The sequence below is a fragment of the Apostichopus japonicus genome, chromosome 8 (genome assembly GCF_037975245.1).
Source record: "Apostichopus japonicus isolate 1M-3 chromosome 8, ASM3797524v1, whole genome shotgun sequence".
Lineage (NCBI taxonomy): Eukaryota > Metazoa > Echinodermata > Holothuroidea > Aspidochirotida > Stichopodidae > Apostichopus > Apostichopus japonicus.
Genome location: NC_092568.1, coordinates 41797268 through 41817210, shown reverse-complemented (window position 1 = coordinate 41817210; position 19943 = coordinate 41797268). Strand labels below are relative to the sequence as shown.

At 34.4% G+C, this 19943-nt stretch overlaps 1 protein-coding gene across 1 annotated transcript; it reads right to left on the bottom strand.

Moving 5' to 3' along the window:
- Positions 1 to 932: 932 nt before the first annotated feature.
- On the bottom strand, positions 933 to 18048 carry LOC139971019 (gamma-aminobutyric acid type B receptor subunit 1-like). Its single transcript, XM_071977162.1, has 20 exons — positions 17764 to 18048; positions 15731 to 15868; positions 15066 to 15239; positions 14050 to 14148; positions 12861 to 12926; positions 12303 to 12500; positions 10727 to 10978; positions 10452 to 10512; positions 10146 to 10335; positions 9710 to 9897; positions 8284 to 8355; positions 7962 to 8130; positions 7296 to 7434; positions 6679 to 6786; positions 6076 to 6198; positions 5629 to 5775; positions 4732 to 4920; positions 4333 to 4419; positions 3917 to 4009; positions 933 to 2065 (listed from the first exon to the last, which is right to left on the bottom strand). Exons 1-20 carry the CDS (start codon positions 18046 to 18048, stop codon positions 1997 to 1999), a joined length of 2847 nt encoding a protein of 948 aa, XP_071833263.1. The 3' UTR covers positions 933 to 1996.
- Between the last annotated feature and the right edge of the window lie 1895 nt (positions 18049 to 19943).

Here is a 19943-nt window from a genome sequence, read left to right as displayed (position 1 = left end):
AGATGCAATACAACTTCCCGAGAACATTAACCTTTTTTTCTACTTTTAAAGCAATAACAAAAGTTTGGTATTGTTAGCATAGTAAACTAGTGTAAATTCTAAATACACAATAACTTGATATGTGATGATATTAAATAGATGAGTCGAACTAATGACGTTAGAATATCGCGATATTTTAACTAGCATATATCTGATGAAGGTTCGAGTATAACACACATTCGCGGAAAACTACCATCTGGCGATAATTAATGTATCTAGATAGTCGAGTTCATAAGGAATAACGTGATATATTTCAAAACATGAGCGAGGGCGTTTACCTGTGACTGAACTGTTGTGAAGTGTTGAACTCTCCTCACAACAGCAAGTAACGTTTTTCTTTTTTTTTGAGATTTATTTTTGTTTTTTCGGAAGTTAGATATCCAAACAACTGTGCAATATTTTATTCACCATAATAAAGGACGTGAATATTTTCTTGGCATTCAGTTGACCCAGTCATCATAGTTTAAATTTTGATTAAGGAATGCTGCTTTTAATCAGCATAAAAGGGTAGTGATATAAGTATCAGTGGCAAAGATCGGTTTACTGTTTGTCACTCACGAGTAATTAGTCATAAACATATAATTTCACTCCAATAACAATTACAATCCGTAATAATATAATTCACTTATACACCAACACATCCTGTCCATAAATTACAAATATTTAAGCTAAACTTAAACCATAAACTAAACAAAACACAGATAACGTTTAATAGTAATGATTAATCAATACAGTAGATTTTAGCTAATTTATTATTTATTTGTGCTAATTAGATCATCTTTGACTAATTGAAATGAAATATTTTTTTCAAAATATTTAGCTATGATTTCAGTTGCTAGCTTTTGCTTGAATAAACGTTTATTTAAACTTTAGTCTACCTAATCGTTTTAATTAATGATAACCGCTATCTATTAAGCTATACTTGATAACAGGAATAAGTACGAGTTCATATTAACATATGATACATATGATACATTAATTAATGATAACCGCTATCTATTAAGCTATACTTGATAACAGGAATAAGTACGAGTTCATATTAACATATGATACATATGATACATTAATTAATGATAACCGCTATCTATTAAGCTATACTTGATAACAGGAATAAGTACGAGTTCATATTAACATATGATACATATGATACATTAATTAATGATAACCGCTATCTATTAAGCTATACTTGATAACAGGAATAAGTACGAGTTCATATTAACATATGATACATATGATACATTAATTAATGATAACCGCTATCTATTACGCTATACTTGATAACAGGAATAAGTACGAGTTCATATTAACATATGATACATATGATACATTAATTAATGATAACCGCTATCTATTAAAATATACTTGATAACAGGAATATGTACGAGTTCATATTAACATATGATACATATGATACATTAATTAATGATAACCGCTATCTATTACGCTATACTTGATAACAGGAATAAGTACGAGTTCATATTAACATATGATACATATGATACATTAATTAATGATAACCGCTATCTATTACGCTATACTTGATAACAGGAATAAGTACGAGTTCATATTAACATATGATACATATGATACATTAATTAATGATAACCGCTATCTATTAAGCTATACTTGATAACAGGAATAAGTACGAGTTCATATTAACATATGATACATATGATACATTAATTAATGATAACCGCTATCTATTAAGCTATACTTGATAACAGGAATAAGTACGAGTTCATATTAACATATGATACTTCAATAAACGGGTACATCATATAAACGGATGCACGTTAACTAAATGCACTGAAAGCAACAGGGCGATCTGCCTAATACATTCAATTAATCAATTATTCAATTAAGATTTAAGACAGAACAAGAATGACAATCAAATAGAATATTTACTACATATTGTATTCGATTAACCTCTTAACTATATATTTCTACAAATAATCCTTCAAGTTTTCTTGGTTGCTGGAAAATCAGGAGGTCGGCGACCCGTTCTCTCCAAAACCAGTTGCTGTAACTGCATGAAAAGGAACATAACAAAAAGAAGAAGAAGATTGAACTAACGAATACACAATGATCATACAAAAATATGCAAAAGCTAGCTCCTTAAGGGAGAAGCAACCTACAAGATATTGGTTATAGCATGTGACGATGATGCCCATGAATAACAATACCGTTAAACAGTTTTGAAGAAAAAATTGTTCCGCTTTGGAGCATCATGATTTAAGTCCTGCCATGAACGGAACTTTGTCAATGTGTTATATCCATGTGTAACTCTTGTAACTCTTGTAAGAATATGAAATCTTCTTAGAGTTCAGTTGCTTTGCTGTCATATTTACCTGTTGAAGGTCATTTCTATCGCGAATAACGCCCCGTACTAAGTATTTGTACAACTTCATCAGTGTTACAACCACATCCGTGTTTATCACCTTCGCGACGGAATACAAACAGTATAGCTCAAAACAACTGTGGTTGCATACCAATACACGCCATTGTAGTGCGCGGTGAAGGTGAAGGTTAGCTGTCGATACTCATTGGAGGGTGTTTGTTACTGCAGCCAATTTGAAGTTATTTCGGTTACGAATAAGAAAGTCCTGCGTTAGGTCCTTTAACGTAGACCAAGGCTAGGCTATATTTTGTAACCTATATAAACAGTACTCTAGATAGCATGTGAATGCAGTATTAACGAAGCTCTTTAACGGTTGTCTATCACGAATCACATCTGTCTCGGAGGTGATAGAGAATACCCATAGTACTGGTCAAAGATTGGTCACATTGAACAACAAGTTAACGTTACTGTATCCTGGCGTAGTTAGCGAAAGTTTACGAATATACGGTGGATTATACCGAAGGCCTAATGCCGATTCATCTTTCTAACGAATACAGTGTAGGTCTAGTCAATCATTTTACAAATGTAACACCATCCGGTCTATTAACAATTTCCCGGGTCGATTTCCTGTCCCTGGTTTCTCATCATCCACCAAATAACCAAATAACACCGATGCGTTGTTGATTAATATTTATTAACAGTTGGCTTTGTTGATTAGGGTTGCTACCTCGAGTTTGTTCAATGTTATCTATTTTGCTGAATTCGAGAATGTTGAACCATAGTGGTGAATTATTCGCAATGCTTCGGAGTAGTATGTTTCTCAAAGAGATCTTTTTTTCTTTACTTGCATAGAGCCCACAGTTATCCGCCACATGTTTTAGTGCGTAGCGAACTTGTGAAATTGAAATACCGACTGAGTGTTTACAAGCTCCAATGAAAAACATTCACCGATCAGTCAAGGTGATGATTGAACAGGGCTGGTATAAATATTGTAGCGCGGAAGCGCATTAAAATAAAAAAGCAAAGGACATTTCACATTTTAAAAAGTGGTACTCTGTGATGAAATGTTTATACTTACCAACAACTATTACGGTGACATGCTCTTTACAGCATCCGTACAACATACACTTAGTGATGATGGTTTGGTGAAAAATAAAACTCAACAACCAGATGAATTGAGTGATTCTAAAATAATTATGAGACATTTCACAGTGACTAAATATGGTCGGTCTTCATATCACGATATAAGTGCCTGGAGCATATAAAAGCCCCGTGCACCTCGTCTAACAGAAATTAAATCATATACAGATAACACTTCACCAATTGTTAATTCTGTCATTAATTGATACTCGAATGAACATTTAAATTCAATTGAAAGTATATTAACACTGTACATGAAACATCTCTCGTATTATTTCGTAAATGTCAAAGTGAGATCGACATACACTTCCGAGTTTAATTAGTCAGTTAGGATAAACATGTGCTCTTGTAAGACTGGTATTCGTTTTGAGTTGAATGATTGAGTTAGGATATGCATACCCTCTGGTATTCTTTCTTCAGTCTAAGATTCTCTTCCCAAAGCTCATTTGGTACGTGAGCCTGGAGATGCATATCATTTGTATTCCTGTAAAGCTGAAATGGATAGAAAAGTTGTTGTACAAACTTAGTTTGGAATAGATAATTACTTATCTCCGTTTCCTAAACATCCATGCATTGTTTGTAAGTTTTATTCGTATCGAAATAAAGGGCTGCCATAATTGGTTATTTCTGATTCAACTATGATCTCACATTTGAATGACCTATTCCGATTAAAAGTAACGTTTAGAAACTTCCCTGTACCCTTCTGTATCAGCTCTACAGCATGTTCAGCACATTTAAGTTACGTTGGTAAGTCTTCATACGTGTACAAGCAATGGTATACAATGCAGACTTGTTGTGAAACTTTTCTAACTAACCATCGACGCATTTGAAACTGAGGGCGGTCGTTGGCTTTGGTCTTGCTCTGTTTCATTATCTGTTGGGTTTTTTATGATGCGGATTACCTATACCAAAGAAAGAAAATAATTGTTACGCGGAAGAAATGAAATCATTGGCAGCATATAATTGTATATATGAAATCACAGTATATTTAGTTTCCCGCTCTACGTTCTTAAACCAAAATATTTCATGGCAACAGCCAGGAACGAGCAAGTATATTATGTTAAATCTGGGTCGCAGCTCTTTCCAAAGTTGGCGAGAGAGCTAGTGTTCGTCTTGAACACAAAACCGATATAGGTATGGTTGCCTCCCATGTGACTAAAAACCGTTTCTTTTCTCACAGACCCTGAAAGTGCACTTCCACGATATTTACTAACCTTTGGTAAATATAAGACAATGATGGTAAATGTGGTGCAGCAGATAATCATGGAGGATGTAAATATATAACTCTCAGTTGGTGTGTTCTTGAGGAGGGACGTCAAGATTAGACCACAGACGCCAAATAGAATGATGTTATAGATGCAGATGGCGACCTGTTTACTCTCTCCCGCAGAAGCCAAATTAGCCTAAAGAGGGTAATATAAGGCAGGTTAAAAACACTAAATGTTGCACTTAATTAACAAATTAGAAACTCTTCCGACATCATGAGATACTTTATTAGCAATTATTGCTAGAATGACGGCCTAACTTTGGCTAGGAGTTTAAGCGAAATTCGTGAAATCATTGCTTCTCTTTGACTTTCCGATCCTCTCAAGGAACTCTTGGTAATACATTGAAGGTAACCTGTAATATCACCTTGAAGGTAACACGTATTACCTTAGAGTTTAATTTGACAATAGCTGCTTTGAGTCAACGAGTTCGCAATAACATATGTTAGCCTCTGCTTTTCCTTTTAAAAATTCTTTGAACAAATTAACATTTTACATCATAAAACCTCAATAGAATGTGCATATGTAGAGTGCTTTTCCAGTTCCACGATACGTTTACATCATGAGACCTTAATAGAATATGCTTATGTATGGTGCTGTTCCACGATACGTTTACATCATGAGACCTCAATAGAATATGCTTATGTAAAGTGCTGTTCCACGATACGTTACATCATTAGACCTCAATAGAATATGCTTATGTAGAGTAGTGTTCTAGTTCCACGACACGATTGTCTCCTCCCTTCTCCCTCCCACACTTTACACTTGCTCCCTTAGTAATTACTTCATAACTAAAGAGTAAACATCATACGGTAAACATTAAAACGAAGATAATATTGCTTCCACCTGTCCTATTTCGTATGATAAGAACGATCCAATAAGAAGTAAGATGGTTTTATCGCCAAACGCAAGGAGAAGAGGTGTGAAGGCATCTCCAGAAGAACACCTCTTGAAGTAATATTCGGTCACGTGGTTGGGGTTTGCTTCATCTACCTAGTGTGAGTAAATTACACAGACTACTTTGATCAGTTGTTTTGAATAATGAGGGATGTTAAAGCCCTTTAACAAATATCCAATGTAACGTATACGGAAATTTAAAAGGTAAGTAAAATTAAATGGACAATAATCGTGTGCAGTAAGCTCAAAAGTTATATGTGAGTCTAAATTGCTAAGTAGATCTAGCAATAATGCTAGACATTTAAAAGTTAACTAGTCCAAATAATACATTCAGGGATTGTTGTGTGAGTTTATATAACTCGGAGGAGGGAAGGAAGCAGATACTATTTGTTATACCTCATTATGTAACGCTACAGTCTCTATGTACGCAGAGTAAAGAATATGTTTAAGAAGTAAACAAATCACATCAACAGATGTGAACACTAGAATGATGATGTTTAACATCCATGTCTTGTGCACCTGTTACAAAAGAATAAGAAAAGTGGAAAGATTACGTAAATTTAGTAAATTATGTTAGTTATGATACATTTAATAACCAAGAATAACGACTGCAATTATAAGAAGGAATTTTAAACTTAAGTTATACCAGTAATGGTGATCAATAATGTCATCGCCCATGAATTCCCCGTGACGTAAGTAGTAGGTGAAATCCAGTTCCATCAGATTATAAGCATTATTATTGAAGCATTTTATAAGTAAAAGTTCGTGGCATTGTGTCAAAAAGAAGTCGTCTTTGTAGCATTGAATTGTTAAGTCATTGGTTCATTCACGCATTCATTGTGACCTTCTTATAAATATATAAAATTGTTGATCAATTTATCCAGCGACACATTACCCAACATTTTAAAATAATGGACGGTATTCGATATGGTTCATGTTTGAGCCATAAACTATACGGTTAGTAGGTGGTACTGTTAAAGCAAAATAATTAATTTTTACCATGTGCTTAGCTGACGAATACGCTGCAGATTTATATATGACCCATATCTTGGCTACCAGAGTAGAAACTCCCATTGTAAAAGACAAGGACACCATGATATCATGAACCTAAAGATTGAAGAGGAAAATATAGTGACACGGATGTGATAAACAAGAAGGTGTCGAAACGTCGCAAAGAAGTAAGTATTGAAAATCATAACAAATGTTAGAATATTGAAGTATATGTGGAAGCACTGATAGGGGTAATTCATTTACTTTAATACTTTGTCAGAATAGATTCAAACTATTCTTAATGACGATGATATGGTATTTGTCGAATCCCTTTATATGATCATTTATGTTTCGATTACGCCTGTAGCTGTTTAGCTGGTTATATTAGAATAAATTGAAAAAGATATCAAACTTTAAATTGTAGTATAATTACAAAGACTTTGTTAACTTTAATGAGTTTAAAATTACACGTATACTTTTGTAAACTTAACCACTGAAACGAAATACATATAACCAATACTGCATTAACGCTATTTACGTAATACACATAACTACTTAAAAAGTACTCTCCTTTCTTATCTTATTTCGCGGATTATGAAACAGAAGGGAAAAGGTTCATTTGATACCTGACACATAATAAGATGGTGTTGGTCAGAAAGTGACGGTAATAGATGCGATTTGGTACAAATTACGGTTAAGTACATTAGCACAGAACTAATCAGGATGATGAAATCAAAGCTTCGAATGGTCTTACTGGGTGAGAATCTGCAATTAAAGATTTAGAATTTCATTAAAGAATGACGATATTTGCTTTAATTTATTTCCAAGAATACTACAAATATTAAGGTGTCCAAATTTATGGACAATACATCAGAGTCACATATATGTAAACAAAACCAATCGTTGCATAAACTAAAATACTTCTACAATTTGTTCTTCACCACAATATAGATGTTTCGCCTTATAAATGCCATAAGAACACCTGAAAACTGATTTTAAAGAAATTCAATAACTTTTGAAACTTTAGAAACTTACGTTATCATTTCCATAGCGGATCTAGCCATACTACTTAGATATATTGAAACCACTTTTCATATAATAACATAGGTTGATGTTGCCAATATACCTAGTAAGTGTAAAAATCAGCTAACAATACTGGCCTCTATATTTGAGATGAAATCATGTGACGAACAAGCGTTTTGGAAATTGTTTTGCCTTGTAATAAATTCACAAGGTAAAACTGCTAATAAAATATCATTAGTTTTACTGGAGTTAGGCACAAAATGAATTACATTTGTCTAAGTGAGAACATTGACATTAGAAAAATGACAACTAGAGAGATGAGTATTCCTGTTGCTGTGAGTGACGTCACTAAAATATGTAGATAAGATGGTATTAATATCTCAATCCAATCAGTTGTTACGGAGACGAACGCAGGACGATCCATTGGGACTCTCCCTCCTGTAAAATAACGAAAAATGAATGAATGAAACTTTGTTGAGGCAATATGAAAATGACCTGTGTTTCTACAGAGATTGCTATATGTATCATCCAAAGCGGAACGTGGTCAAAACAAGAAAAACTGGATATGACGCAAAATATCAATGATCTTACCTGCCCATTTCAAATCATTCTTCCAAATGACTGCATCTGAGGTGTACGTTGCTATGGGTACGCTAGTTAATGCTAAAGGAACGAATAGAAAAGGCAAATAGACGTAAACACCTCACATTTAGATATACAACCTCATATGTTACTGCTTATGTTAACAGCTGTTTTAGCCTATGTTTATTGTATCACAGTTATAATAAGCTGAACCTTTCTACGTAACCTTTATACTTATCGAGCCGAAAGCATGTATATAGGACAATTTATCAAGGCATGTTTGGACACACACACATTTCATAGACAATATACAGGAGATCTCTTGCAAATCCAGATCTTGTCTTCACAGGATGTCCAATAACTTTTATAGTAAGTAACGTTATTCTCATAACAATTTCGTAAGAATAAACATAACTCATAGTTCGTTGCATCATCTTACAGCATAAAATGTGCAAGTATACACATCACAATGGACCATCATTTTCCAGATTATCCGAAGTCGCTTGTAATTGGTTTGAATCGTTGTCGTCGCCAGAGGGAAATCCGGTTTTCAGGTTATCCGATGAGTTGGTTTAAATTTATTTAAATTAGGCAAACAAATCAAATTCCAATTAATATATTTACATTTACGCAAAAGTCAATACAGGCCGTTTGGTATACTAAATTACAGTAAGGTTACCAGATGGTCGATAGAAAGACCTTGCGTTGTTTAAAAAGTCTATACCCACCATGAAATCAAAACATACTAAAAATAAAGACAGAAGACATGGAAAATAATGATAGGTGAGAATATTTACAACTATTACAGATAGGATTTTACCTTGTTTTGAAAACTCTGGAGATACATTTACCCCGTCATTTTTACATTACAACTTCCGCTAACTGGTAACAAACGTCGCTATGGTTTCCTGTTTTGCTAATAAAAACTTTCCTGGGCAATAATTTTGTCAGTTTGTGATCTCGTAATGCCACACAGAGGTTAAAGCATTTACATTTCTTGCTTATTTTTTTCCATGATGAAAGTAATTGTTTCTGGTATCGATAGCAATAGCAGGCAAATTTAGACACTTTAACTCCATAAATTATCAAAAACCTGTCAAAAACAGAATCAATGTAATAATCAACACATATATTTTAACGTTAAGCAACGCAGTTCTTTAATGTCAATTTTAAAATTCAGGGTAGATTTCTGACCTATATAGAATGTGATATCTCTTAATCAGAGTAACAAGCCTCTCAGCGGTATAAGTTTTCGTCATTAGCATATGTTATACATGTAGGTTGATGTTGATGGATGGGATTCCTTCTACTTTAAGGTTTCTGATATAAAAAAAATGGGCAATCTAGATATGATGTTATAAATTCTCCTTCTTATCAAAGTAGTCAATATATTATAAACAAGTTGTGATTTGAAGAATTTTCTCTTTGTAAATACCTGCCGCTTTTTGACAGATAAATGGTCTCTCTTGAAGACAGTTTCCAGGCTTGACAAGACCATTGTCAACAAAATCTACATAGAAGCAGTGAAGAATGTTGCCGTCTGTTCTATTCCAGAGAGATGTTAAGTTGTTCTGAATCCCAAAATTATCTTCTACTACAGAATTTGACTGACGACCAACATGCCTGTCAAGAAAAAAGTTTTTAAATACAAACTGTCCATGTTTCAAAAATAAAAAGTGATATTGCAAAACAAGCTTACCCTTTAGCTGAAGGACCAACGTTGGAAGAACTACTTTATTTCCTACATATTATATGATCTAGATTATTGACGCATTTGCTCATTTTATATTCTTTAAAAATATTCGAGTTAATACTAATTGCATACAGCAATTTCTCTTCTTAATACTTAAATATGTTTAACTAGAACTTACCATTTTGATGATGATTCACTTGACATCGATTTCTCTGATAAGAATGACAGTTCGTTCTCTTGTGATAAATCTGCAAGATTTGCGCCTGTCATTTCACATGATGTCACAGCTTGACTCCAATCAGCCGTTTCGTTATTAGACATCAGAAAACAGTTTCGATTGTGTAAAATCCAGCCAAGGTCGCATTCAGCTGGTGACAAACAAAAACTGGATCACATCTGCAATGTACGTATTCTTATCAAGTGGTGTCGGGGAATGATGATATATTATCATTTTCATTGGTAATTGATATGAGCGGTTTCTTACCTTGTACTTGAGAAATGCCAGTTCCACCCAGTCTCTCACCTTCTAGGAATTTTACATGTCCCTTTAAAAAGAACGAAAATAGATATTTTAGAAGAGTTTCTGTACGACAACGGATTTAAATTGGTCGACTCGGTATGTATTGTACAAATGACATTGCTTGAAAACCAGCAAGCTGCTCTATGTCAACAGCTCCCTGCTAAATATTCGCCACAAATTTGACATAGTACTTATAGTCTTGTTAATGCTTACAAAAATTATAGGAGAATACAACTTACCGTTGCTCCAAAGAAATCCGTTGCTGCTAAACCATCAAAAAACAGTTGGTACATTTCGTTGTCGATATAGGTAAAGTCTTCAAGACGTTTAATGTTGTTTGTTTCTTTGAGTTTTCCTACCGTACGGTTTAACATAAGCCCAATAGTCCATATCGCATCGTATGCATATCCTACATAGTTGTTGAATGTGAACGTTTCGTACCGCGGCCATTCTAATCTTCGTTCCATCTCACGAACAAATTCTGTTGGAGTCTGATAAAAGTTGATAAACTTGCAACATCTCATTCAAATGAAAGGGAAAACCTAAACCCACAATGTGTGAATGAAAGGAAACACAACTCCAACAATCATAGTTGCTTTATATGACAGGGATCTTTGTGAAAAAGACCTCCCCACAAATAGCTAAGAAAAGTCTCGCTCCGTTTGGGAGACATCTTAGTTTAAAAGTGGTATATCGGAGCTGTCATTTGTTAACCTGTGATGCCATAGTACCAGTAGGATCTGAAAGGTTTTACTTTCTTTTCTTTTTTCTTTTCATAGTTTCAAGGCAGACTGTTAAAAGTGTTGAAACAAAAACCAGTGAAAATATTAGACCATGTTAGGGGGTTGAATACCTTAGATTCATCATTTGCAAAACGCATTCCCCCTTACAGAAAGCAAGCTTTGTAATCAATAAAGAAAAACATAAACAATTGAAGAAGATTTGGCTCGATGTTATGTTAAGATTTGATCCAGTCGTCAGTATTGGTGAGAAGAGACATTAAATCTTTAAGACCTATTATATTGAACAAAGTTTTTAATAAATGTTCGGAAAGTTTTTGATAACAGTTATGTCTAAAAACTAGACCAATAATTATAATTGGGTTTTCGTCTTTCTTGATTTATTGGAATGTGTGCATCTCAACATATTACTTATGATAGACGTTGCTTTCATAATATCAACGTGACATTTTGCATAGATAATCAATCTACATGTTTGAATTCATCGCTCATGTGATGATGACTATTCGTTAATTTTTTTAGTTTTTACACCAGGATTAATACAACCTTGTAAGTGCCGAAATGAGAAAAAACCAATAAAATATAGTATGTTTGTATGTATTTATATGATAGGATATATTGAATAAAGTGGTTTCAGGCTACAACCGATTTCTTTCAAGGGATTCTTAAAATTCATTTTATCTCATTCTTCAGTGACGCTGTAGCCAGTAGCTGTTTAACCTGTATAGTTTAACCTGTATAGTAACCTGTTTTATATGTATAGTAAAAAGTCCATGCAATACACCCATGGAGCTTCAACTCGATACTACAGCCATGGTTATACTCTAGCTCATAAATGTTTGTATTATATTGCATGAACAAATAGAGCGTATATGCATTTAAAACTGGCCAGAAGAAGTCTTTAATTGGGTATTATTTATGGTAATTGCATGCATGATAGAGTCTCATCGTTGGGTGTTCAGCTTAGTAACACCGGGGTTCTTATATGACTAACGAACATTAGACATAAGTGTAGCCCTCCCTGCCTTTCAGTGACTGTGAAGACAGTTTCATGATAACAAAAAGATCCACTTACAATCCCGGCCACAGTTAATTTCTCTAGCGGACTGATAACAGGAACATCCATTCCAAGAATGTTGGTTGTGTAGACTACCTCGTTGATTTCATCTGCAGTACAGTTCACATGTATGTCCTCGATCAACCACCAATTTGCCTTAAACCAACCCGGAAACACCCATAGAATTTCAGGGCCGTAAAACCCGATCTTGAAAGCCTAGATAGAATTAAGATTTATTAATGATTCATAAAAAAAGATAACATTTCAATATCAATCTAAAATTTATATAAGGTGATATTAGTTAAAGTAACTTGGAATCAGAATAAACAGGACATACAAGTATGACTATAAGTTGTAACGTTTACTTCAGACGTTTCCCTGTTCAGTTCAGGTGAAATTTCGCATTCACTCATATTAGTAAACCTGTACCTTCTCTTTGAGGATCACATATCTGTCATGTTGGGAATGATTAATGCTAGCCAAAGATTGACAAAGACGTCACAAGTTGTTGTATAAATCGTCCACGTTATTAAACTGATATGCCTACTGTTTTCAGCACGTTCCATTATTTAATACCTCACAGAAGATGAGTCTTGCCTGCCCCTCAAACACGTATGCCATTATTATCCGCACGTCTTCACGCTGTATGAAAAATAATCACATCGCATATTAAAAAAAAAAAAACACAGTCAAACTGTAAGCATCTACTTGCGTTTATAATTAATTAAGTGAAATCCAGGCAACATTACTCAAATTAGACACAAACTTTTCGATAACTACTGATTAATATGATAAAAAATGACCTCAAGAACAGTTAACAAACATCTAGAATTCTAGATGGAAGATATCACAGGTTTAATATTCCATCACGTTCAGTGTTACAACTGCAGCATGTCTATATATGACATCATTACATCTGGATGATGATTTTAAGGCAAACGACGGGATTCTAGGAGATTAAACATACGTTACAATTCGTGTGACGATGTCACAATATATTACGTATACGATTGTACGTATACTATTGTATGATAGGTCAGCGAAAATAACTTTTGTCGTTAAATACGCCAACGAGTCGTATGTTGCATGGCTTGTGGTTTGTGGTAATATACATATTCAAGCAGGCTGTGTAATTCAAGTACAGTAATTGGTGTGTTTACTAAAATGTTGATCTCGTAAGGGGGTACGGGCAGTGAATTTACACTCTTTAGCTAGGCTCACTGTTTGTTTACTGTTTAGCTAGGCCCAAACCTAGCGTGCAATCAGTCACAGCGTGAATATTGTATTATCAACGTTCTGCTAGGGCGCCACTAAATATGTCACACAAGTTGGGGGTTCTCCTATATCATTATATTCCAGGATTAATGTTGTGTTTTTAGTTGTTTTAACACTGGGAATAACTGCCATTTTGTCACAGAATAAAAGTTGCTTGCTATAGCTGCCTGTCAAGCTGTTCGCCTCATATGTTCTCTGTCTCCTCTCCACAGCCCTAGAGGCACCCACCCTGGTAGTAGCCCTGACCCATGGGACGCGGGGTAACAAGTGCTAATAGATAAAAGGAGAAAATACTAACATTGAAGAATTGGGAATATAGATTTGTCTCCTGGCTGACAATGTTATTGATTGATACATATTTATACTTCTAGTTTCAACGATACATTAGATAAGCTTTAATTGTCAGTCATTCGTTGACTACCAGCAGAGATGCATCGCAATAGAAGTTATGGCGGTAATACAAAACTATAAAAATATAGATATATATTACTTTCAAATTTTCGACTTGGTTCTTGGCTGTATCTCGAACAACTTCAGACACTACTGTAGCATTGATGGCTGCGGCTTGTTCAATGAATGTATTCTGAACCTGTAATTGTAAATGTGTAATGAAGAAATACTTCTATGATCTGCATCGAGAAGTGAAACAATGGTTATAACATGTAAATAAACGTTAATTAAAGGATCCGTAGAGATTCCGGGGCAATTACCTGACGGCCTTCTTTGCACTCAATATATTATGACTTGATATTACACCATTCTTCTTTATCACCCTCTTGGCATGCACTGCATATTTTCCCTTAACTCCTTGGGTCACGGGGCTTAGACCATTTACATACCACCCCTTCCCCACTCGCCAGGCTTAGTGGTAGGGTCTTAGGCAATGTAGACTGGACATTAAGTAAAGTAATGAAACAACAAAAAACATGTCTTTTTGTCACAGAATAATAGTAATCACTCTTAAATTGGACTGACGATGTTCGATGTAATCTGTATAAGTTTTATTGGATCTGAATGTCTCAAAGATTTTAGCCTCAGCGTCGGTCTTGCTTTTAACTTTTCGAAAAAAAGGACAATTGTCGCGATGCAATATCTACCCCCTGATTAAATAATATCGGTACTTACGGTATTTGACATGATACTCTGAAATCTGTTTAGCATATTTATACTAACAAGTAAAGTAATCTCATGAATTCAATTATGTTACAAAATGATCTCATAGGTCATTAATATTGTCCCAAAATATGATAGGAAATAAAACGATGGTCACAAATGAGCAGTTCATTCTCTCTTAGATATTAAATTGTGTAATTGATTTGTCTATGAATAATGTGGAGAGTCAAAAACTCCAGGGAAGTATACTATTGAATACTTTTAGCAAAGTTTAGCTGGAAATCAAAAAGGTGTTTGTTCTTGACTTACCTGTAAGATTGATATATTTGGACTTGAAAGTCAACTTAATTAATGTATTAAATAAATGAGGTATATGTCTCTTATATTACATACCTGCAGGATTGATTCTACACTGAAAGCGACATATCCTACCCTCCGCCAATCATATGTCTGCATCATCCATATAAACACATCGTTAAATAACGCTGTAGCAATGGGATTAACTCGATAGACATTAGGGTACTTGACGCGGTCAGAGAGGACAGGCGACAAAGCTGAGTAAATCACCTTCATTATTAAAAAGGAAAACTCCACAATAATATAGATAGTTCAAACGTTCATTCATTAAATATTCACTTTAATACAAAGTACTGGGTTAAACTCTTGTCTGTGGACTTAATTTTTACTGCAGGGATAATGATTTCCATTACAGTGATTACGGTACCTTAAATTATCAGAAAGGTTAGTCATACTGCTGTAAGTAAGATAGTGGAGTGCTTATTGACAAATGAAGTTTTCATATTATGTCGAGGTTTACACATAATACATGTTTATTACTTATTTGTAAATAACCATTTTTCAACACAAATGATTTTCATTTCGTAAAATTAAGAACAAAACACCCCTCAACAGAAATATCAGAAATCGTACATACTAAAATCTGATTAGGATTGAAAAAGATTGGTTATGTGATCACGATATGTAAATACAATAAGATATGTAAAAGACCGAACAATTTTTCGAAATAACCTTTAACTTGTTGAACAAAATTCACTTACGGTGATTAGGTTCCAATAAGTTGAAGCTGATGCGACAATCAACGCACTCGGAGAGCAAGGGGGGCCAAATATGACATATTTCTGTGGTTCATTGTAAATATGATGAAAAAGAACTCTTGGTCCTAATTTGGCTGCACACTGTTTGAGACAAAAAAAACTTGGTTACAAATGGTACAGGGAAACTGAAATTGATGGGCTTAGAAATAAATTTAAACTGGGTAACCGAGTAGCAGGTTTAGAGTTCCATTGTTAATGAACAGATGACGAGAGTTTATCGATACACTGATGTTGTTAGTTGTGTGTCTTATGTGTGTGTTTGTAACTGTTATTACACGAGGTATTAATGGTTATAAAGACCTAATCGCATAGTGTGATGATTATAATAAGAAATTAAACAAGTACCAGTACACCGAATTAGATTGGAAATATGTAAAAGGCTATACTACCGACCAAAAAAAGAATACATGTCTCTAGTTTTTTTATTTGCAAAGTGAAAATAAGCAATAGAAAAGAGACAAGAAATATTTACATCTTTATTCATTTGCGGCAGAATTCCTGAATTAACCAATTTTCTGTGCAGGCTTCATAAAGGATACGATACCCTTTTAGACATGTCCCGAAACGTTGTGTGGATCAGACTATCTAATGAACCATTGTCACTGCTAGTTTGTTTGAATTTGTTAAATTGCCTGTTTATCGCATGCCCAGTATGCAAGTGGCATGTTGCTCCGTATAGTTTCGATACCAGTCCACCCGAATGTCCAATCTCGGGATAAGTGCTAAAACACCAACACGAGATCAAATTTCAATATTTTGTACCCAACAGATAGGTTTTGGTTATGTGGTACTAGGATTTCAGTAATGCGTGATGCAAAACTTCGGGCAACGTAGACCATTTTAGCCCACTTTATGCTTTCAGAGAGTTTACTGATTTGTAAAGGGGCTTGGACTCCTCTCGTTCCAAAAAAAAAAAAAACAAAGATCGTGGAACAGAAATTGAAGGTGTCTTGACTGATCCAGTGATCCAGTGATGGGGATTCATTAACCTAATACAAATTTCAACAAGGACTTAGATAACACATTTGTTTGTTGAGATAAAGTGCAATTGACGTGGAAAAATTACACGAATCTCGTGTTACTTAAAAGCTCAAATGTTGCATTTTGGGTTCAAATTAGTTGCCATGATGAGAATTCATTTTATAGATGAAAACTTCTCAAAATTACACGCTGTGTGTCTTATGTCTGCATTAGTATTTTATTAAAAACTTATAATCCAACGGCTCTGTACTTTTATGCCAAGGTATATTATTACTCTTGTTGAATAATAAGAAAAAATAGATCATTACTTTTCTTCCCAACGAACTGTATCCCATGGAATTTGAAATTGAATTGGCCAGTACAAAAGGCGAAGCTTTCATACTTGGGTTCTATCAAATCTTGCATACTACTTTGATTGAGTATTAATATCGATGCTATACGCATGTTTTGTTTGATGCATTTCATTGTGATATCCAAAATAATAATTGCATTATTGGCCAAGCACTTAACGGAATTTTACGAAAGGTTTACGGTACATACAGCTCAGGTTTAATAGTGGAACTCAGAAACATTGAAAACCATTGAAAAACAATAAAACGTTAGCAAAATGAAACCGCCAGAGATCAAACTCGCAGGGAAATGATTTTGTGCCAAATTATCAACATTTACAGTAGATAAGTGTTTTCTTTATTTTACATACTTAAGTTGGACGAAAGCTGAAATGGATAAACGCAGTTGTCCACTCTCACACATCACGACAGCCACGACACGATATGTCTTAGCTTACTGCAAATGGCGTCACATGTGCACAATAATGAAATATGTGAAGTTTTCTTAACGTAGGAATCATTATAAAATATGGAACGAAAAAGATGATTCAGTTGACATTATTTTAACATGCAATTATTAAATCATAAGTTTACATATTGATTATTATGTTTACATACAAATCACCTACAAAACGAGCAATAAAATGATAATTTAATGTATCTTACCTGTGTGTCTTTAGAAGCCATTCTAAGTTCATATCCTTGTAAAATATCAGATCTGTTGTTGATTTGTTCCATGGCTAGTTCAGCTGCCACCAGACACCCAGTTCCGTCCCACCCTACCGTCATGGACAACATACCACCGATGTAGAGAGGAATCGTTGATGAACAGTTGCCGTGGTAACATGACTGCGCACGGGACTCACAAATAACAGGAGTAACTACATACCAATGCATCAACACACATAGTAGTCCGGAGTGTCGCGCTATGAGCACAAAAGCCCCTGCCATATGTGTAAGCGTATGTACATGAATCTTAAGCAAAATCAAGTGATTGCTCGTTCATATTAATGCATACGTAAGTCAAAACATATATTTCAACCATAAGATTTATTTTCTGAAATGTCTTTCGTTTTGTAATCTACTAAACCCTGCAGAGTGTATTGCCCATGGGAATGCGCTGAATACTCGTGTATAATAATATTGGCGATTGAGTTAATGCGTTATGTGTTAATTCACACACAAAATTCATTTGATTAGGAGTTTTACTTAGCGATGCGAATGAAAAATGGTTCGGCTGTCTGCATGGTCCACTATTATCAAATAATCGTCCTTTCCTTTTTCTTGTTTTTCCGCTCTTTTTGTTGTTGAAAAGGTCATTAGTTAATGGCTGGAAAAATAGGTGTTTCTCCGTTTTGTGTTCGGATTATATATTTTCAAATGGCTTTTTATGACGACGGCATGGCATACTTAAATTCACTTACGTAGTTATCGAAAGTTCATATACATGGAGAAAGTGCAACACTGACGAAGAGATAATCTTCATTTATCCTCGATAATTCACCCATTCTTGTATTCGTTCAATTTGCATTTTACAATTCATACAAGGACTTTCTCTGTAAGTAATTTAGGGCTGCACTTAGTTCCAAGGAAAATAATCCTAACTTTACTTCAGACCAAAACCACAAGGGGAAAAGAGAAAATCATGAAAATACGGAAAGATTTTGTAAAGATTGATCATGTAGTCGAAAGCTTTGCATAATTAGAACCATCAGCAATATGAATCGATTTAAAATTAGTATATATAATGAAGGATTCTGTGAAGTTGATCATATTTTTGTCACCTTGGGTAAGTACAAGACCAAGATAGTGACGGTAGTGCAGCAGATAATCAGGGAGGATGTAAATATAAAGGTCGCAGAGGGTGTGATCTTGAGGAGGAACGTCATGATGAAACCAAATACACCAAATACTATCTTATAAATACAGATGAAGACCTATCGGAGTTAAATTATCCTTGGGCTAAGGGGATAAACGTTAAATTATTTACAAATTCAAATGGAAAGGATTTGTATATCATCAAAAGTAAATGATATCACAGGATGGAGTAAGCGGTTTTACTCAACGTCAATTGGATATTATCATATCTCCGTAATTTTACGTGATGCCATATCTTAGGTCGTCAGCGTGACCTGGATGGTTCAAGTGTGTTTTATCTCCAGATATGTAAAAACAAATGTTTGCGTTTTTCTTTTCGACGAAACTTCACCCACAGAAATGGACGTGACGTAATATATATATATATATATATATATATATATATATATATATATATATATATATATATATATACTACTCTCGGTGGTCAATGTTGTGATATGGATATTCCGACTTTTCCTTCCAAATTGCAACATTATATCTCAAACATAAAATTCCAAAAGTTTCTTGAACTTAAGGGTAAGGTTGGTATGAACTATGGTGTAGTGTACTTAGTAGGTACGTAGGGTAGAGTAGAAGCGTAACGGAAGATCCAAATAACCTTTTGAAAAGTGGCCTAAAAGTAGTATGCCTGCAGTGTACCTGAGATTTACATTGATCGTTGTCAAATTTTTGGAAAATCATTAATTTTGAGGGGTCTAATACTTTGTGTTTTATAGCCCATTGCTGCTTAGGTCAGTGATTGAGGTAGATAGTACACTTTATATGCAATATGTATAATGTCACAAAGCATATATAACATACTGATGGACGAGCTGACTATAGTAAGTATGTGAACGTGGAAATATATTCACTTTATACGCAACACTGCATGGCGCAGTGTTCGCACTCCCGATATTCTAAAAAAAAAATCATATTTGAGTATAACTGACACTCTAACTTATCTTCCATCTATTCATGTATCTTCC